The 21545-nt window shown below is 48.5% G+C and overlaps 3 protein-coding genes across 13 annotated transcripts; 1 reads left to right on the forward strand and 2 right to left on the reverse strand.

Annotated features, from left to right (window-relative positions):
• Nucleotides 1-159: 159 nt before the first annotated feature.
• On the reverse strand, nt 160-13549 carry snx19a (sorting nexin 19a). 11 transcript variants are annotated; one of them, XM_028983688.1, is made up of 12 exons: nt 12524-13549; nt 11864-12034; nt 11615-11747; nt 11416-11516; nt 11212-11328; nt 10981-11105; nt 10821-10914; nt 10472-10625; nt 9741-9870; nt 1635-1819; nt 1190-1277; nt 160-858 (listed from the first exon to the last, which is right to left on the reverse strand). In XM_028983688.1, exons 1-12 carry the CDS (start codon nt 13358-13360, stop codon nt 705-707), a joined length of 2289 nt encoding a protein of 762 aa, XP_028839521.1. In that variant the 5' UTR covers nt 13361-13549; the 3' UTR covers nt 160-704. The 11 variants fall into 11 exon arrangements, 10 of the variants coding, with proteins under 10 accessions (XP_028839521.1, XP_028839515.1, XP_028839517.1 ...); XM_028983682.1 differs by having other exon boundaries at nt 11864-12261; nt 12337-13549; XM_028983684.1 differs by having other exon boundaries at nt 11864-12177; nt 12283-13549.
• A 507-nt stretch (nt 13550-14056) lies between these two features.
• On the reverse strand, nt 14057-15288 carry gig2o (grass carp reovirus (GCRV)-induced gene 2o). Its single transcript, XM_028983694.1, has 2 exons — nt 15250-15288; nt 14057-14753 (listed from the first exon to the last, which is right to left on the reverse strand). The coding sequence occupies exon 2, from the start codon at nt 14746-14748 to the stop codon at nt 14122-14124; it is 627 nt and encodes a 208-aa protein (XP_028839527.1). The 5' UTR covers nt 14749-14753; nt 15250-15288; the 3' UTR covers nt 14057-14121.
• A 1391-nt stretch (nt 15289-16679) lies between these two features.
• LOC114792492 (uncharacterized protein C11orf53 homolog) lies at nt 16680-21264 on the forward strand. Its single transcript, XM_028983693.1, has 5 exons — nt 16680-16785; nt 18644-18744; nt 19351-19393; nt 19540-19841; nt 20675-21264. The coding sequence occupies exons 1-5, from the start codon at nt 16776-16778 to the stop codon at nt 21038-21040; spliced, it is 822 nt and encodes a 273-aa protein (XP_028839526.1). The 5' UTR covers nt 16680-16775; the 3' UTR covers nt 21041-21264.
• Nucleotides 21265-21545: the final 281 nt, after the last annotated feature.

Consider the following 21545-nt stretch of genomic DNA (forward strand, 5'->3'; position numbering starts at 1 on the left):
CCTTTCAGAAGTATTTAGATTAGCACTGGCAGTTTTTGGACTCTGGTGAACCAGTAGCAGAACCTATTCAATGACAGAAACATTAAAGCACTTCAGTGAGTCTCTGGACAAGGGCGGCAGCCAAATACTGTAAATGAAAAATGTGATAAATTGGCTGCGTTTTGCATAATAACTTTGTTTATTGCACAGTTTTGTTCTGTTGTTGAATTGCGGGAAGTGATGGGCCATATTGCCGATACACTAGCACATTACAACTGTTTCAAATTACAGAACTCATCAGGTCTCCTCCTTCAATAACACTGAAGGTCTTTTCCCAAATGAACTATCGAGGGTGAGCATATGTTTGTGATGCTATCTGGGCACACTGAGGACAAGAACTTGTGGCTTGGTCTCCTTTAGCACTTTGAATTCTGTGACTTGTGCACTTAAGCAAAGTTAAGCAAAGCCCAACACTAAAATTCCAAGGAAAATGTACACAGTGTAGATGTCATTATGGCATTAATGGTAAATGCCACCATCACACTGGGGCCAGTGGAAAATTGGAAGCACACAAACAGACAAACAGTAGACCGTACATCAAATGTTTATGAGCTAATATGATAGAAATATAAATGCCAGGACCTTCAGAAGAGCTACTTTTTGTTTACAGAATGTCAGTGCAGAAACGGGTGGTGTCTTTCTCTTGTTCTAAGGGATTTGGGCCCCTACAGCCCAGGTGCGGCAGGTTGCCATGGTGATGCAGCGGCCCTGTCCACGTCGCCAGAGAGACTGGGCAGCAAGGACCTCTGAAACGCCACATCTGAAGATTCTGGGATGAGGAACTCCAGCAGCAAATCAAAGATGCAGTAGAGCAGGTGCCTGAACAGGGAGCAGACATAGAGGTCAGAGGTCAACCAGCTGAGTCAAATAAATCCTTAACCATATAGAAATTCTTAATTACTGGTATTTTATAGCAATAGTTGTTTGATTTTGAATGGTTGACCAAGGTTCGGGTTTTATTTGATTTGAAATATAACAGAAGCACATATATTGTTAATCTTTTAAGCGGAAGGGTACACGTTTCATTACATGCAAGGGCCCCGAATTCTCTCTGTTGTACAGTATGGAAAGTCTCTGTTCGGTTTTGAGAAGAGTAGGGTTTCAGTTATGCAACATGCATGGGTTCGTGGGTGCTCTCTGGTTTTCTCACCTGTTGATGGAGGAATCTTGCAGGGAAGCCAGAACGTGCTCCCAGCTCAATCTGTACTTCTCCAAACCCAGTATATCTGGGATGATCTCTGTAAATTACAACACAGGCAACAAAAAAAATGTACCCGTTCACTAAAATCTCAAAGTGAAGTGATTGTCACATGTGATACACAGCAGCAGAGCACACGGTGCACACAGTGAAATGTGTCCTCTGCATTTAACCCATCACCCAGAGTGAGCAGTGGGCAGCCATGACAGGCGCCCTGGGAGCAGCGTGTGGGGACGGTGCTTTGCTCAGTGGCACCTCAGTGGCACCTTGGCGGATCGGGATTCGAACCGGCAACCTTCTGATTACGGGGCCGCTTCCTTAACCGCTAGGCCACCACTGCCCCACCACATTAGTTTCATACTTGCATGTATTCTTAGTAAAATGTTCCACGTATTACCGGGCAGCAGCTGCGTAAGGCACTGAAGGCACTGCTGACACGTCTCCCGCCTCTCCTCCGGGCTCCTCTCTGGCGGTGACACCACGGCTGGTTCCCCGCCTGGCCAGACCGCCTCCTGCAACACCCGCAGGTAGATCACCCAGCACGGCGCACTTGTCACACGTGCGATGCACATGTTGAGCCACCTGGTGCCATTGGAAGATGACAAGGCCGCCACGAGTGTTAATCAGATTTATTACCAAGTTTAACGTCCACATGAGAACTTTTTTTCAGCTTTTTTTTTTTTTTTTGCTGTGTTAACTCCCCTCCACACCTGTAAGTGGCGCTGTAACACCCCACTCTTCTTGATTATTGTTCTCCTCCACGTCGAGTTAAACGCGCTGTTGTTCTCCAGCCTCGTCTTTTCATTAGAAATGTGCGGCGTAGAGAGGATTTCTTGTAGCTGCAGCGGCGCGACCACGAACGTGTTATCCGCCATTGACAGGCACCCTGGGAGCAGTGTGTGGGGACGGTGCTGTGCTCTGTGGCACCTCAGTGCCACCTTGGCCATTCGGGCCATTTCCTGAAATGCCATTTCTGCGTGGACGCAAGGCCAGATTGGACAGAAACTTGTGTGGATGGGGTGAAAGGGTAGTTAAGCTTTTCATGTCAGCAGTCTTTCCCTGTCAATGGAAATGTAAAACTTTCTGGCGACAAAACAGACGTTTTTAAGGGAGGACACAATGGGACAAAGCAGCAAAGACCACAACAGAACTGTAACTCATTGGGATGTAATCATTATAAATTATAGCTTTACAATTTAACTGGACTGTTTCATCCTTTTTACTACAGGACTATGCAAAGCCATCACCACTGAACAAGCACAACACATTTGAACGAGCACTTAAATAACAATTCGCAGATGTGGTTACGCAACTCTGCGAATTGCATGAAAATGATTAGGCGGTCCCCGATCCTCATTGCTATCGGCCGGCAGCGCCACACGCTTCTCACTTTAATCTAATTAGCCTTTAAACGGTTTTGACTTCCTGGTCTCCAGGCCGAAACGCTGTGTGCCAACACGCAGCTGCTCTCCGGGGTCTGGAGAAGGCTGGGAGGATGAGAGGGGACGAAGAATGAGAAACTGGGATTAACTGCACTCTGGTTTCCTTTCTGTGAACTTTGCACTACAGCCTTCCAAAGGCTGTTTAGTTACGGTCAGACGCCGGACGTCTGAATTGCACCTCCGGGTCTTGGCAGCGTTTGCTGTCTCTTGTGGAACGGGTGTGTCCTCGCTGTCTAACCTTGTTCGCCCAATATCAGCAGCATGAGCTCCTTTCAACATGAATTCATCTCCTGTTTATGCCCAATTGGAACATTTTAACATCCACCTTTCATCTCGGAACAGGATGCTGGACGTTTGGTACGGTGGCCCCTTTTCACCCTACAGTTACCAATGTGAAATGAACGCAGGATATTCCGTTTGACGTATTCTGGATGTCAATTTGGATTTGTAATCACAGAATGGAGACTTTTGTAAGGGATTTATCTCTCCTGCTTTGATCTTGCTGCCTGCCTAGCCTCCTAACTCAAGTAACACAAATCGAATTAATGGGAAATAAAATCAAGAGAAATTCTTGGATAAACTGAGTAGGTTTCTTGCAATGGACTTGCTGCTCACCATGAACACGGGGACACAGTCCAGCCCAACAGAAATAACTGCATTTATTTTTGTCGCCCATCATGGCCTCACACCCTAATTCACCCTCATGGCAGAAGATTTGAGAGCAATAATATCTAAAATACCTAATAATATCACATGCTTCACACTTTCCTCACACATCTCCACTTTAATGTCCCCACCGACAGTCCTTTCCCGCTCCGTTAACCTGGCCAAAAGCCATATGGATGGTTTGACTGTTTCTATGTCCTGTTGAACTGCGTTCTTTATACTCTGCTGTCAAGATTTAAGCTCTAAGATGAACTATGCATGGAGCATCACGTATTACCGTTGGAGCATCTGAAAGCATTTGTCCATTTGCTTATTTATGTCTAAAGCAAAAAAAAAACATAGAGCAATCTTCCAATGTGATTGTATGTAGTAAACTGGGTACAATCTTCCAGATAATTAGATAAAAACTGATCCCAGGTTAAGGTGCCCTCCTGATTACTGTGGTCTGTGCACGTACACAGGCAGACTAAACACATGCGGGAGAGCACCAAAGGGAGGAAAAACAGGACACCCTCCAGCAGCCCTGCAGACAACAGACAGCCGGCGTTTCCCAGAATTCCCTGAAGCTTTCGCGGAAAAGCTCCAGATCTGCACCTGCACCCTCGCTCTTTCATCCAGCACTCCCTTCCACTCCTCTCCTCTTCATCTGAGCCGTGATATCACCACGCCAGTTTAGAAACTGATGCCATCCCTCAGCCACCTCCATCCTTGGTGCATTCACATGGCTCTTTGAGTGGATTAGACCAACGTTATTCCTGTACGGCTCATTTATGTCAACTATGCAACCTAAACCCCACGGGGGTCAAAGTTGAAAACAATCCATGGAAGGACCTTGCCATTTGCACACTGGTGTGTGAATAAATGCTTGGCGCTTTAAATAAAAAAATGAAAATAGTACATTTCAATTTGTGCAACAGACGAAGCCAAAACAATAGAGCTGAAACCCGACAAGGAGCTACTGAATGTGCAGCAGCATCTAACAACGCAGGGCTTTTCTGTCCCTCTTAGCCAGCCAGAACAGTGCATCCGTCATCGGAATACCGTGGCGCCAAGCGCTGGCTCCGTTTTGGCCTGGAACCCCGTCAACACGTATGCTTGTCCAAAACACCAGGCCTACCTTATGGATGGCAGGAAAACATTTTATGGATTTTGATTCGTGTCGAGCCATGTTTATGTCAGAAAGTATGGTCTGGCACCGAGTGCACACGTCGGCACACAAAAACAAAAGTCTAAGCACTGAGTGACATCCCAGTGTATCCCAGTATAAATGCAGGAAGGATAAAATATGACCTTATCGCAGCCGCAGCCGGTGCCAAGCTTTTATCTAACAAGTTTCTGAAAAACTTTAGAGTGATTCTCTCTGAACTGATGAACAGATACATTCATTTAAGAGTCTTTTAAAAAAAAGAATTATATACTTGTATTTCCTCTGTTGACAGTGATTCTTCGTGTTAAGTACAACAGGACTAAATTATTGGGCCGCTGCTCTTATAATTTTATGAGCTGTCATGAGCTCATATATTCAAAGTAGAATTATTAAGTGACTAAAGTTTGGTTAACACACTTAGGTCCTGTCAAACACGAGAATGCTTTTCGGTTTCTAAAAAACACTTGCATCCTCATGGGAGCATTATCTGAAATGTTGTCATCCACACGGAGATGCAGAGAGAACAACCAGAATGCTGTTTTAGGTGAAAGTGAATTGATTGTCATTGTGATAAACAGCACAGCACACGATGACACAGTGAAATGTGTCCTCTGCATTTAACCATCACCCTTGCTGAGCAGTGGGCAGCCATGACAGGCGCTCGGGGAGCAGTGTGTGAGGCCGCTTCCTTAACCGCTTGGCCACCACGGCCCACCTGTAAATCCCGCCACACCTGTAGGTGGCGCTGTAACTCCTCGCTCTCCTTGTTTGGTGTCTAATTCTCCTCTGCTGTGAGTTAAACATGTCATTGTTCTCCAGCCTCGCCTTTTCATTAGAAATGTGCACAATGGATTAGTTGCTGCAGCACAACCACAAACCGCCATTGTTGTATGTAGGACACGTTTGGGGTTATAGGTCAGGTTGAGTGCGTTTTTTTTTTTTTTTAAATCACTTTAAAAAGAAACGGCATCTCTGCATGGACGCAAGGCCAGATCGGACAGAAACGTTCTTGTGTGGACAGGGCCTAAGTACTGTATCTACACTCTTTCAGCTGTTATAATAAAGGTTCGTCCTGTGACTGCATGACAGGAAAAAAATGACTGAACAGCCTATACTGTGGCAATACTGTGGCAATGGCTTCATTTCCACTCCACAGAGCCGGGATTAGACCCCCCCCCATCTCCTCGCACAGTATGATGAAGGAAGAGTATAAAAACATTCCGTAAAAAAAACGCCCTGCCAAGCCCCCCTGCAGCCCCCCCAGCCTCAAGGTCAGAGGGGATAAAGGTTGTGAGGCTGTGGACGGCGCTTTGATTAAATCTGGCGTGCCACACACGGAGCAGGTTCATCATCCCGGATCACGGGACGGTTCCCCGAAGCCCACAGAGACGCTTCTGGTACGACGTGAATGGAGCCTGGCAGACACGGATCAGTCATGGGCATGAGCAGAGAAGCTCATATGCAACGACCTCTGCTGACCGGACCTCCCAAACAGACGGGCAGGATTATGACTGATGGGGTTCCCCTAAATCAAATTAAATACACGCAGTATTTGAATATTTACTTATTCATTCATTTTAATGCATTTTTAATGCCGCCCAAAATAAGAAAGACAGAACACCAAATCAGTAAATTACTCTCATTTCTTCAAGGTGCAGTCTGCCCCCTGGTGCCTAAAACCAGACGTAGACTGTGCTGCTTTTATTACGTTTATATTTTCCATTGCATTTTAATAAGGCCGTGGAGCCAAGGGAATTAAGTCATAATAAAAGCCGTACACCTTGATGCAATTTACACAACAAAATTCCTGATTAGAACTCATTTTATGAAGCTGGGCCGCACTGAGCACGTTTGTTAGAAGGCTGGTGAGGCCGCGCCAGGCTGTTCTGGGCTGGACAGCGATGCATGGCGTTGAGGAATAGGAAACAGAAGGTAAGGGCCTTATCCTTCAGATGAACTAAACAGTAGGGGCAGGAGTCGGCGTTCTGCTCCAAATGGCAATTTCGTCCAGAACCTCGCGGCCTCACTCAACACCCTGCATCTGTGAAAGGACTAAAGCTTTGTTTACTGCGCTGAGTGGAGGCACGGAATTAGCAGCAGGCCTTGCTGCACGCACTCACACACACACACACACACAACTGGACCACAAACAGATGGACCCTGATTGACACGCCTTTACAGAGAGATGAGTGCCGTTGTGATGTGCAGGTATCCGGTTTCTCCCTGTAAGACGAGCGCGTCCGCATGCAAAACGCACTTCTGTGCATCGCAGGCGGTTTGCATGGTGGGATCACGAACCACATACCCTGTCCAGTTCGAGTGGTGCAGTCACGAACTCAATTTGGAACATTACGTGGCCATCTGTGGTTTAGGCGTTCTGTTTAGCGCGGCCCTGTCTTACTGTTTAAGAGTTGTGCGTGCTTTTTGTTTCTAAAAACTGCGTGATGTGTGCGCAGGCACGAGTGAAATGGCTCGTGACAGTTGTGTAATAACTCTGGCCGTGCCAGGGTATGCATTGAGGAGCGAGACACCAAGAGCCCTGTCCAGACCCTGCTGAGCGAAGCCTGTCCGGCCGACGGAAAAGTGCTAAAGAAGTCCTGCTAACTCTGGAGTTATGGGCTGTAACAGCCAGTCCGCAAACAAGCCAAGAATTTTCATAACCAAAAATCCACAGAGCTCCTTTCAAATGCTCTGTACGACGTCCTTTTAGGGACCAATCATTTCGTAATGTTGCGAAATGCAAGCGTAAAAAGCATAGGTAAGGCATAGGTAAGGCTACCTTATGCCAGAGACACAAGGAGTCTAAATTCCTTTCCCAGACCCTTCAACGCTCAATAAAATGAGTCGTCTAGCCTGCACTCACACCCTTTAAGTTAAAATGTTCATGCTTGGGCTCTTAAAATGGCAGCTGGATGGAGATGTTTCTGCAGAGGGCCTCAGAGGGCTCAGCTCATCACCGAAAATGTCTTCAGCTCGTCCAGCCAGCACAGCCACAGGAAGAAGATTTGCGCAGGTTTCCCCTGTCTCCATATCCTCAGAAATGCTTTGACACATTTTGGAGGGTATGTGACCTTCTGTGACCTTCCTCGAGTCAACTTGGAGCAGACAGCAGACAGAAAGCTGGGTGCTTGGCAAAAAAAAGGGGGTTACCGTGACACGCCAGAACTGTCTGATTTGATTGTGGTACTGGTTTCTTTCTTAAATTTGCCTTAAAATATCACAGAGTTGTCATTCCCCCCTCGGGATCATCTCCCTCTGACCCAGCCTCTTCAAACAACCTATGAACCCACTCCCACTCCAGCCTCGGAACATTGTGTGCCCCAGACACAACTGCACAGACCCCCCCGCAGCCCCTTTTTGTCCCAGACCCTGCAGCACCGACTCTATTAGCCCCCACTCCTCAGGGTCAGGTCAACGTCCTCTATATTTACCCCAGAGTGCAGTAATGGGGCGATGTCACGGGCAGAATATAGCCCGTCTTACAGGCCGGCCTTGTGATTTTTGGCTTCCTTACAACTCAGCTCCCCGCCAACACACATCAGGGACGGAGTCAGCAGCGCGAGGCCGTGTTGGGTGTCTGCGCGGCAAGCTCATCACTCCTCACCCCAACGCCGAGGAGCATTTAAGCGACGGCCTGCGTTCCAGCACTCGCTTGCAAATTAGCGGGCTAAATATATGCTAACATAAGCCCCGCTGAGGCGACGTCAAACCCAACGTCTGCTGTCCAGAACAGAAAAAGACGTTTTTCAGATATTTTAATACCTGTGTACAACGAACTCGGCAAGAAACTCCAACAGCAAGACACCAATGTCACAGTATTCATTTTATTACATGAATTAAATTACCTTTAACAATTGTGTGCGTTTATCCCATTAAACGCTGAGCCAAGATTATTATGCCAGCCGCATGTTTATGCGAGAATTTATGGTATTAGCACCTTTTTTTATAGCTCTTCATTTGTGCCACGGACAAGCCAAACGCTAGAAGAGACCAACAAAACGTCTCGGTGCGCTCTGGGTAAACCCTGGGTCATCGGCAGGTCAAGGAAGCACGTGTAAATCAGCTAGCCATCAGCTGACTGTCACGTACCTCCGCATAACGTGGTTCCACACCGTCAGGTGGTTCGCAGAGTTGCGTTCTGCAGTGACCACGGGTTCTCAGTTAAAGACGATATAACCAGGTGTCTCACTGAATGGGTTCATTTACATTTAGGGCATTTATCAGGCTCCCTTATCCAGAGCGACTTACAATCAGTGGTTACAGGGACAGTCCCCCCCTGGAGCAACTTAGGGTTAAGTGTCTTGCTCGGGGACACAATGGTAGTAAGTGGGATTTGAACCTGGGTCTTCTGGTTCATAGGCGAGTGTGTTACCCACTAGGCTACTACCACCCTATCGTGGATTGTGACCCCGCCTTTCTTTTCCACAGACTCAGGCCTGCCGCACCACCACCATTCACGCTCTGGATTAGTCCGTCTTGAAATGTGTTATGGAATTGTGCTAATTTCACTCAGTAACACCTTCTTCATGCTCTTACATCTACTTACATGCTTCATCTTCTCTACGAGCATTTTCCAAAAATGCACGCACACTTTCAGCTGGTTCAGCCAGCGCAAATCTTTCTCCATGCAAGGACACTGGTGACCTTTAACAAGCTTTTGCAATTCAATTCATGCACAAAATTAGCCCTTCAAATGAAATAATTGAGGAATTGCGCAACAGAATGTTTAATCGCTTGGTCATGGTCACTTGGAGAGTGCTGTTTTTGGCCGTAGGCCTCCACATTTATCGCTCATTATTCTAACGGCTCGCTCGCTCGGTACCTCGGTGGGCCCTTCTTGGAAAAAAGGCCGTCTGGTCCACCAACTTGCCAATTTTGGGGGACAAAAAACTCTGGTGGACATGGTCAGCCATGTGTAGGGTGACCTTAGCAAGGCCACCGGTTAGCCAGGCAGCTAATTCTAACGCACAGCGTTGGCCTTATCACTGGTCTGGATTCTGTCAAAATCAGATGTGGCTTTTTTGTGAGAAATAGCCTTGGATAAGAATGATAATGGTAGCAGTATGTTGCTCAGCAATCTGTGACATCAGCGGGGTATCGTTGTACCTTAGTGAATTTAATTAGGAGTGTTTGCATGATTCCCATTAAGAGTCTCGTGTCTGTTGGAGGGAGTTTGTGGGAAGGTTTCTGCTCAGCAGAAAGCCATTTCTGACCCCAGGGATAGGCCAGAGGTGGGGGAGCGGCATACCTCTCAATGCAGGTGCCAAATAGAAGTCTGATGATTTTCTGGACGTTCTCTGTGCAGAGCCAGCTCCACTGCTCCTTCATGAGCAAACACAGGACGTTCAGAGCCACGTCGGCCAGGGCGATGTCTGAAACTAAAAAGAGACTCACGTATGCCAAAATGCTCATGCATGCAAAATAAAAAAAAACCCATGCAGACGTTGATGCATGGTGGAGTGCCGCTGCCCTCATGTGGTTGAGGGATGCTACGCTTCGCCACTCCGTGGAGAGACATCCATCCGTCTTCTAAACCTGCTTATCAAGTCCAGGATCGTTGACACTTTGAAAAGCGGTAATTAGGGGAATGTGCAGGCCTCGGGCAGTCCTCGCCTTGTTCTCCTGACCTCGTTCAGCCAATAAATTTGAAATTAATGGTGGAAATAAACTGTAATGGACTGGGGTGATTCCCCAACACCTATTCTCCAACAGCATGTGGGTACAAACACCTGCCAGGCCAACTGTTAACAGACTCGTACTCCGAGATCATTAAAAGCAAATTTATTTACAATTTGTTTGCACCCGTCCAGGTCTTCGCATTTTGGTCATGGTTGTTAGTGATGAGAAGAGTCCCAGGTTCAAACACCACTTATTACCATTGTGTCCCTGAGCAAGACACTTAACCCTGAGTGTCTCCAGGGGAACTATCTCTGTCACTGCTGATTGTAAGGGCAATCCTGTAAATTCTTTAGGCCTCACCTGTCTCCAGTGGCCTTGTATCTGAAGCTCTGAGGTTCATCTCTTCCTCTCTCTGATCCAAGGCGGGCACCCTCCCATCCTCAGAGCCCTTCCACTGGTCTCCACACAGCAGCCTCTCCTGTTCCTGGACAAACGCCTCCAGACCCCGCAGCAGCTACGCAGATGAGAAGGCAGTAGGTCACACATCATTTATGACATGAATAAAGTTCATGACAGAATTCTGCCTGAAAAATAAATGAATGGTATACGTAATGTTTTTACATAATGGCTATCCTAATAAGGAAATTAACACCTTGCAATATCATTTAATTAATCATTTAAGACTGAAATTACTGCTGAATGCGCTTACCGAGCTCCCCTCGCTGAAGCAATAACTCACTCTAGGCTGTAGATCAGACACATTGAGGGCAGGGGCAATTTTACTGGAGAACCTCAACCTAGACCTGTAAGAAAAAACATTTCAGCCGTTATACATGCTGTATTTTATGTGGATGATTAAAAAAACTCACCTGATTTTCTTGCTGTCGGACTGAGCTCTCCCATCCAGGTCTGTGTCCACCTCCTCTGTGGGACTCTGGGGCTCCGGGCGAGGGAACGCAGTCTTCAGGGTGTCCACTATGGCATTCACCACCAGCTGCAACGTCCATATGGCCAGAGGGGACCAACAGAGTTTCATTTCCATAACATGAACAGCAGCAAATTATGAACTGACACTAAAAATGGCAGGTTGAGAATCTCACCTTATCTATGCGAGGAACACTTTGCTTCTTCTCAAATGTCATGGTGGCATCTGTGCTGAGAGCCAGAAATTCCTGTATCTCCTCACTGTTGGCCGTCTCAGGGATGGAGCACAATTGCTAACAAAAACAAAGCCCTTCTTTGGCTTCTGATAAAATCTCATTTATTTGATGCATTAACATGGCATAAATGGAAAAGAGTAATACTTTGATATACGTCTCCAAGTATCCCTTCCTAGTCTCCACCTTGTCTATTTCGGCATTCCCAAATGGAAGATCTGGGAAGAACTTCTTTGGACCTTTCACATCTGGAATCAGGAGATTTATTTTGCATCCATATGTTGCCATGAGCAGGAAAATAAATGCTTTGGTCTGCACACACGTGAGAGGTTCTGTGAGGACGTACTCTTAACCACTTTGCGTAGGTCTGACTTCTCCTCCAGCCGAGCCTGCAGGTTGATGAACTCACTGTAGCGTCGGTTGACCATGTGATAGGCCACTGGCTGAGAAGAACACTCTGGGTCCCCGGTGGTCTCATACTACATTGACCCAAAACACACAGACACACACACACACACACACACACACACACACACAAATCAAGGTTACAACTGACTATATTCTCTGATTGTGGATTTAAATAGAGGAGCAACACCTTAATTGTGTAGAGGGTGTACTGGTGTGTTCCACTGCCCCTCTGTTCCTTCGCTACTACGGTCCCAGCAATGTGCAGGTTCTGGATGACAACGGGTCCTTCTGGGCTCCTCAGAGGGTCCAAGCTGAAAGGGCTGGGGCTCATTTCTCCAGGGGCTTCAGGACACCCGCCCTGGGACAGCAAAAGACAGGTTTCCTCAACTGGGCTATCTGACCATGAGGTTTGGCCAGAGATCAGAACCTTCGGGGGAGGGCGCTTCACTGAGCCCAAGAGTCCAAACGACTCCTCCTCCAAAAAGGCCAGGCCACAGAAATCTGAAGATGGAAGACAGTCGCAGGTGCTGTCACTGGTTACATAACTGTCTGGAGCTGATGAGTTGTTGGAGAGGCTTTTCCTACCTAAGGAAAGAGGTTCCAGACCTGAAATTGGTTGGAGCCTGAGGAGGTCCTCGTGAAACCTAGCTGCATCTGTACCATCTGAGAAGAACTGTTCGTTTCCACTGTCCAATAGAAACTCCTCAGAGAATGACAGACTGTGGAGACTAGTGGAAGACTCTGTGGGTGTGCTAGAGGTCTCTTGATGGTCCGAATGCATCAGTGAGCTGACATCAGACACCGAGGGCTCCTGCTGGGCCTCTCTTCTGGTTGCGGTTCTTCCTACCTGTACCTCTGCTTGAGTTCCTGCCATAGGGAAGCTGGACATGAAAACATCCACAACAGTGTGGTTTAGCCAGTCAGGGTTGGATATTCTGGCCACCAGAGGCAGGAGCACGTTGCAGGTTATGAGCTCACCAACCATGTAGCCCCCAGTCCGGGTCTCCATGTGAGGGTAGGGCACCAGGACCTGCAGGAGAAGATCCACCAGGGCCCGGGAATAGCAGAGCTCTGCGGCAGGACTGGCCAGGGCAGGGTGGGGTGTGTCAGCCTGGCTGTAGAGTCTCCAAAGGTCCTTTCGGTCACACCCAGGCTTTGTTAGCAGCTGCATTTGCTCCCTGGCACAGCCGTAACTCTGAAGGTGGCTCCCACAAAGCTCCAGGACCCTCTGCGCCAGGGTCCTCCTGTCCACCTTCTTTGCCCGTCTCTTTAGCTCCTCAGCTGCCGCCAGCATGGCCTCGCGCACCACCTCTTCAAATTCACTCTCTTCCTCCCCGTCCTTCGACACCAGGTTGGAGTACCACGACGACACGAAATCCCGCACCGCCTTGCTCACGATGCTGTGGATCTCCCAGTCAAGCCAGCGCTCGCTGTCCGCTGCGTGCTGCCCAGGTGGCGGCGCCCACGTTGGCACAAAGTGCTCCAGGTGCAGCAGGCTGTTGGCATCCAGGGCCACGCGGCAGCCCAGCCAGCTCCCCAGGACCACCAGGACGCTGGTGAACAGACAGAGCGTCCACGCAGACACGAGGAGGTGGAATAGGACGAGCCAGGCCAGGAACACGGCGAGACCCAGCACCTTCCACTGTCCGAGGAAAGCCTGCAGAGTCCGTCCGTTGAGCTCCATCCTCCCAGACCTATTAACTGATCTCGGCTCACCTGCCTTTCAAAGATTCAGCGTCTGTTGTCTTCTTAACCGGTGAAGTGAGCGTTACAACTTGGTTAAATGCATTTCTCGCAAACAACTGTTACTTCTTCGAGACCATCTCGTCTGCTGCAGCATGTCCACTCTACTAATCCACTTTGCCATAATAAGCTTTAGTGACGCTCATTATCGTCACCATGGTGACCGCTACCTCACTGCTCTGATATTTCTACGAGGTCTGGAGGGAAAAGGGCACGTGGTTGCCCTCTATTGGTGAAAAGAATGAATGTGTCGATGTTGCCAAATCCGCTCGTTTCACGTTGGTACATCCTTGACGCTTGCTGATGTCTACAGACCTTGGAGTAAAATTAAGCTTTACCGAGCTCAGTAGAGGAAAAACTGAAAATCTCTGGAATTGGCACCTTCTCTGCGACAAAGCAAGGTTAACTGTTCTTAATTCATCAAAGAAGCAACATTTTCCGATCCCGCCAACTCGACACTATAAATGGCACATATCTGGTAACACATTTTACAGCCCAAAGCACGTTGCTGCTCCCTGTTGACTTAAGAGTGAAACTCTCCACGTCACAGCTACCGGTAAAAAAAACACACAGAATCGAAACTTTGAATGCCTTTAATGACATGGTTATAAAAATGCATGAATTAATTATTCCTCGCAGTCATACTGTACTTGGAGAAAATGGGACATTTTGCGGAAACGTTTGGCACCATTACGCGCACTATTACGCGCACTTGTGCCTGCTCTGGAACGGGCAGACGGCTTTTGCGCACGCCGGGCAGCGCTCCACGCGGTGCTGCCCGGCCGGGTCGTCCTGGTGGCAGCGGGGGCACGCGTGTCCCGGGGCGGCGCGGGCGCGGATCAGGCCCCGCAGCTCCCGCCGGGCGCGCTCGTCCGCGCAACGCGCCACGTCCACCACGGCGATGCGCCCGGGGTCCCACACGCAGTCCTCCTCCCGGCCCGACTTGATGGCGCTGACGCCGCAGTTGGGCGGCACCCAGGCGCAGTCGTAGCCGTCCTGGTGCCAGCTCTTCTGCTGCGGGTGGTGGTCGCGGTCGATCCTCTTCACCCTGCCCACGCGGACGCTCAGTTTGAGCACCACCCTGTCGTTCTGGTGGGCGCCCAGCGGGTAGCACTCGGCCTTCCTGATGTTGCGGCTGACGTACACGCCGGCGCCCAGGAGCCCGTCCGCGGAGCGCCGGAAGCCGCGGCTGATGATGGCCGGCGCGTCTCGGGTGTGGGTGCCGTGGTACATGGTGTAGACGCGGCCGGAGCGGGGCTCCTGGTCGCCCAACAAGGCTCCCCGGTCCCGGTGCGAGGTCCATCCGGAGAAACTCACCGGATCCTCCATTCCACCTGGGAGGAAGAATCATAACTTTTATATATATATACACACACACACACACACATCACTCCTGCACGCCCTCTCAGATCTGCAAACGAAACCAGACTCCGATCCCAATCGACTCTGTTCTCCTTTGTTGTCCCTGGCTGGTGGGACAACTTGTCCTGCTCCATTCGACTAGCCGAGACCACCACCACCTTTAAGAAGCAGCTGAAAACCCGCTTGTTCAAAAAGTATTTCAGACGAATCTAACACTTACACACACACACACACACACACACACACACACTCACAAAATAAAAAAAATATTTCGTCTAGCACTTAATTCCCTGCATGTTCTATTCTTGACAAGTTGGGCCTTATCAGGGCTCTCAGTTTTGTAACTCAAAATCTATAGAAACCGAACGAGAATTGCTGGTGTCTTCCTCTCGTAAGTCGCTTTGGATAAAAGCGTCAGTAAAGTAAAGTAAAGTAAAGTAAAGTAAAGTAAAGTAAAGCGCGTTTCACCTGCATGCCCGCCTCGGCCCTCTTCACTTTACTTTCAATTTCGATTGCGCGAAAACAGAAGTAAAAAAAAATGTATATATGAACGCTGTGCGACTTTCCCCAGAAAATCATAATTATTCGTATTAACGGCGGTATAGGTGTTTTAAATTACTGTCAGTCAGAACGCATTCATTATCACACATTACTATAGGAATTATATAATTTGTGAAGAGGCTTTTAAGCAGGATCGACTCGTGTGTATACACGTATACTGTAGGGTGGTAGTAGCCTAGCGGGTAACACACTCGCCTATAAACCAGAAGACCCAGGTTCAAACCCCACTGTGTCCCTGAGCAAGACACTTAACCCTAAGTTGCTCCAGGGGGGGACTGTCCCTGTAACTACTGATTGTATGTCACTCTGGATAAGGGCGTCTGGTAAATGCTGTAAATGTAAATGTGTGTATATGCACGCATATATATATTTTTTATGATATGTTACGCCTGTTAAAATTCGGCAGAATCGCGCCGCATTTGAATGAAACGAACGGCCAGAACCTGCGGGCCAGGGGCCCGAAGCGGCGATTTGCTTTGCAGCTCCTGATTTGCATCCGTATTTTTCCGCAGCTGGAAGTCGGGAGGTCGCCTGCGGAGCCTCGGAGGTTTCGGGGAACCTTTAAAACCCGCCAGATGATGCACTCGCATAAACTTTACATAAGAGTTAATCCAGCAAGCGATGCGATCAGCACAAACCTCAATTATTCATGCATCAAAATGCTGGTGAATAGAAAATAAATCCGTGCGTGTTGCACACTAGTGGTGTAACACACTCGCCTGTGAACCAGAAGACCCAGGTTCAAATCCCACTTACTACCATTGTGTCCCTGAGCAAGACACTTAACCCTGAGTGTCTCCTGACTGTCCCTGTAACTACTGACTGTAAGTCTCTCTGGATAAGGGCGTCTGATAAATGCTGTAAAAAAATTAGTTTTTTCCAACTATTTGCAGATCTTGAAATATCTGCAACACGTTTCACGGCCAGAACACGGCGTGCGTCACACTAACGAAATCCGTGTTTTTAATGCAAAAAAAACAGGACTTTGAAACAGGACTTTATTGCAAATTTAAAAATTTGTGACGTCATTAGTGGAGCTTTAATTCAGGATGGTGAAGGATAAGTGTTGCCTGCAGCCACAAAACTGGAGACACACGCGTGGATCTGCGGGAAGAAGAATCTGGGCAACGTCTCCAGAGAGCCGCCCTGCACTTTCCCGTCATGCACCGCTCACGGCCCTCGTCGTCGTCGTCACCTCTGCCACAAGCCCAGCGCGCTCGGCCCTGATCTTGAGCCCCGATGCAAATCGATCATTTGCATGTACCCAAATCCCGGGAGCCGGGGCCCGGGACGCCACGCGCGGTATATATCCCGCGGGGCCCGGCGGGCGCGCGCACACCCGCCGCCGCCGCCGCCTGGTGCGATGCGCGCGCCCCACGGGAATTATTAATAAGCCCCCGTCCCGTCCGCGCCGTGCGTCCACGCCGTGCGTCATGGAGGCAGGTGAGTTCACCGAGAGGGGGAAATAGCTCTGTTCTTATTTTATTGTGTCTTTTTTTATTGTTCTGTACTAGTTGAAACACTTACCTCTGTTGCACTACATGGTTTTGCACTCTCCACCATGTGCCCTTATTTCTATATGGTGTTTTTAAAATTGTATATTGTGTTTTTTAAAATTGTATTTATACCTTTGTATTCAATGTTACTATTTTGTATTTAATGTTACTTGTATGGGTCTGAGAGTAACATAATTTCAATTCTCTGCATGTCCTGTACATGTGGCAGAATTGACAATAAAGCTGACTTTGACTTTGACTAGTTTACGAGTGTTGAGGATCAATTATTGTTATCAAACGGAACATTACGTCATCCTTGTCTCTTTTGTACTCTATTAAAATGAAAAATTACTGAGTGTATGTGTGTGTGTATAAAACCTTCTATGCGTTTACATTTACAGCATTTATCAGACGCCCTTATCCAGAGCGACTTACAATCAGTAGTTACAGGGACAGTCCCCCCCTGGAGACACTCAGGGTTAAGGGTCTTGCTCAGGGACACGATGGTAGTAAGTGGGGTTTGAACCTGGGTCTTCTGGTTCACAGGCGAGTGTGTTACCCGTTAGGTTACTACCACCCTCGTTGCATGGTCTTGCGTGGTCGTGTGTATGGCTTTATGGTGGTGAGATGAATGATGATGACAGCTCCTGCTGTGTTAAATGGAAGGAGAACCTCAGGACGGAACACTTCGCCCTTTGTTCCCCCTCGGCGTGCGTGGTGTCACAGGTCGTTAGGTAGGCCGATTTGAATAAAAACCTCCTCGTCTCTGGACATGTGGTCTGGTGGCGGGGTCCCGCCGAAGCCAGCCCTGCAGCTGCGGTTCTGCCCTCGGCCTCACTGTAAATGCTGATGGGTGGGTGGGGTTCTGCATCGCCTTTTTATGAGGTTTGTCAGAACCATCAATGCATGAGTACGCACAATGTGTGCGGTGGTGGTGGGGGGGGTGAAACTTCCCCTAGTTCCCGCTAATGGAGACGTGTATGGAATTCCCCACGTGCCTGGTGGTGGGAAGCGTGGCCATTCGACATATACATACACCTGCGCTCGCAACGGATAGCGAGGACAGCCCGGCCGAACCCTCTTATCTCGTGCAAGGAAAAGCTACTCCGTCCGCGGTGCGTTTTACGCGATCTGACGTGTATCACCACGTTTCCCAGAGCATCGTCCCCGCTGCCATTGTACAATATGCTAGAATATTATGACTGAAGCCCTGGCTGATGAACTATGTGACCCCCTTAGCAGTTCAGCAACTGAACCCGTAGAGCCCGTAGCCTGTTACAGAACTACAGCTATAACGGAAGCCATGGCAGTAAAAATGTGGAATGACCCAAGCCCAGGTTCAGATATGGTTCTCCAGAAGGACACGCCCTCTTCAACACTTGCACCTGCCGCCCCGCCCTCAATTTGGAATCCCTTCAGTATTCCGGAAAGGACCCACAGATCCCAGGATGTGATAAGGGCGTCATGTCGCACGAACGAATGAGCGTTCACCACACCTGCGATGTTGGACCACGCGGTGCAAATGTCAAAAAGTTGGAAATGGAGTTTCCGAGCATCGTCCTCGGGGGACAGGGCGATGGACGGGTTCATCGATGGCTTTTTTTTCCACCAGGCTGTCCCTTTAAGGGACGTAACTCAGATTAGGTGTCAGCCATATATATCATCCTTGAAATGAGACATGTTTTTTTTTTTGTCTAATTCCATGTTTATATTGAGATATATATATATATGTGTGAATATATATATATATGTGTGTGTGTGTGTGTGTGTGTGTGTGTGTGTGTGTGTGTGTGTGTATTTTGTAGAGTATTCCAAAAGAGTCTACCAGGGAGTCCGAGTCAAGCACACAGTCAAAGACCTCCTGGCAGAAAAGCGATCAAGGCAAACCAGCGTTCCCCGCTTCAACGTAAGTTCCGTCTCTTTCCGATAATAAAAGACCCACGGCCCTCAGCGGTTAAACGGCAGACATGTCACAGCATTTATCGGCGCTGGACACAAGATTCCCGCCAAAACCGCCGTCTGTCTGGCAGGCAGCACATAAACCGGGCTTTGTTGCGACACGGCGGTTAACCCGTGGACGGGCCATCACAGGCACCTTCAAAGGACCCACTGTCACCGGGATTGTCTTTGTTCTCGGCAAGTTATTGCACCGCGCTTTTCGCCCGGCTGCCCTGAATTAATGGCCAAACTGACAAAGCATGCAAATGCGCTTCATAGAAGGCGGCGCGCGTTCTTCAAAAGATAATTAAAATGGCCCTAGGTGGGCTCGGCGAGGACCCGGTGGAAGTGGGCCGGTCCCCCTCCCCACCGCTGCCGGCCCCGCGTGCTTCGACACGTCGAGGGCCATTGTGCTCCCACGCCGGGGCGACCGGAGGGCCGCCTCCATTGTAGCCCGGGCAAATCGCATTCAAATATCCGGCCGCAGGATTTGCCTGGGTTCCAGCTGAACGGGGCCCTGCGTGTCGGTGCCTCCCCGGCACGCTCGTCGGTAACTTGGTGCTTTGTTGTGCAGGCCGGCGGCAGTCCCTCGCAGCCAGCGTTCGTTCCCATGTCAGGTGAGTGTCTCAGTAATAAAAATGATGATAACGGCAATAATAATAGTCCCTTTTTTTTTAGACTAAGGACGGGAAAGGCTGTAGCGAGGGGGGGTGGGGGGGGGGGTTGCGGGAAGATTGACGGCACTTCCTCCTTCCTCCCGCAGGGTCGCATGTACTTCCTGGTTACTACACCATGCGGCGGCCCTTCCTGCAAGACTCGGAGCTCTGCCACCAGGTCAAGCAGTACTCCACAGACACGTACTCGTCCACGCTTGGGGGGAAGACCTTCTCATACGACCACCCCTCCAGCTACCCCTTCATCGACAGCTACTACAGCCCGGAGTCGTTCGATTACCGCGGCCCGTCAGCCTACGGCGGCGGGGGCGGCTCCATCTTCCCGCCTTCGCCCCTGCCTCCCCTGCTGCCCCCCATCACCGGAGAGCCGGCCTCGTCACACCTCCTCATGGTACAAAAGCCGCTTCCAGCCTGCTAACATTCAGATGAAACTTTTGCCCAACTTGGCCCACTAGGCCAAGATCCCTTTGAGAGCAGCTGAAAAAAATTCAATAAAAACTACCCAAATATACTTAAAACCATATTTGAATCTTGCTTGCTTCTTGTATGTCAGCATATATTCTTATGAGAATTATGGAAAATAATTATAATTTATCTTTATCAAGGTCTGGAATTCTGAACAACTGCTGTGCACTGATTTGGGCATGAAAGATGACAGTTAAGGTGTTTTTTGCAGAAAAATTTAAATAGATTGTTCATGAATAAATTAATTATGTGCTGTTATTATTATTATCGGTGGTCAAGAAAGGGAGACATTTTAAAGAGTCTTTATGTTTGTAGAGCAAGTGATTGGGGAGGAATTTAACATATTATAGAATGGTAATTAACAAACTGGAGCTCAGAGATCAGATAATATGTAAAAAAAACACAAGTAAATAACCTGATAAAGATGTCATGATTAATGATTTTAACATGCAAAGTGAAGTGATTGTGAAACACTGCAGCACAGCACACAGTGACACAACGGAAAGTGTCCTCTGCTTTTAACCCATCACCCTTGGCGAGCAGTGGGCAGCCATGACAGGCGCCCGGGGAGCAGCCTACTCTGCCACACTGCCCATAGAGTGATAACATGCCTCTGTGGGCTTAATGGCTTCTGAATAATCACTGGATTCACATCCATCACAGCAAAAAACTGACTTCCCCCACCAGTATTCCAAAAAGAACTCGTGCTTTTATGCTTGATATTTTTTCATACACTTGTTTTGTTCTGTCACCCTGCAGAGAGATTCATGGGACCCGCCTGCTGAAGACCCCGTCAGCCAGTCTGACGCCATGTGCTCAGAGGGAACGGCCCCAGTCAGTGGATCCCCCTCTCTGGCTGCACAAGATCGCATGTCCACGGGTCGCTCTCAGCCATATTCCTTGCAACCCCTGGAAGATGTTCCCTACCCCACCTCCTCGTACACGCCCGCGTCAAATTACTCCTGCTCCCCTTACATGACAGTGCAGGGAGATCTGGTGAAAATGTCACCCATATCGTCAGAGGAATCTGGCGGTGGGGCGGTGTCCCTGGCGGACACCTCTGCCTGGCCCAAGGATGATGGCAGTGCCACCTGGCTGTCTTATGAGGCTCGAAGGGTCTTTTAACTGCCTTTTCTGCATTTCAACTGCGTTGAAATTTTGTGGTTTGTTGAAAATAAGCCAAGAAGATGCAACCATACTGCCTGCCTGTGAAGACAAACAAACTTTGATTCACAAAGTGAAGGAAGAAAAGCAATTGCCCCCCTTTTTTAAAGCACTGTGTGTGTGTCTGTCTGAGTTACTGTTCAATTTACAGTTGTATATTTGTTAAAAAAATCTACTACAATAAATCCACTAATTTGAAAAAAGTTTAAAATATATTTTTTAATTCTTTGGTGCTTCATAAATTAAAGAACAGAATTGGTTACCATGTCACAAATCCCCGAGGTGTAATGAGAATTTTTTTCCGACTCTGGTACACCTTTGTCGAGTAAATTTTAGACAATCTACCAAATTAGTTAATCAAACATTAAATGCAATGATGTCAGTCTATAGTATCAATCTCTTTATAATAATTTATATACTCTTCGTTCAGGGAAATACATTTTCCATTGTTGTGTATTAGCGCATA

This window comes from Denticeps clupeoides, chromosome 6 (assembly GCF_900700375.1).
Source record: "Denticeps clupeoides chromosome 6, fDenClu1.1, whole genome shotgun sequence".
Taxonomy (NCBI): domain Eukaryota; kingdom Metazoa; phylum Chordata; class Actinopteri; order Clupeiformes; family Denticipitidae; genus Denticeps; species Denticeps clupeoides.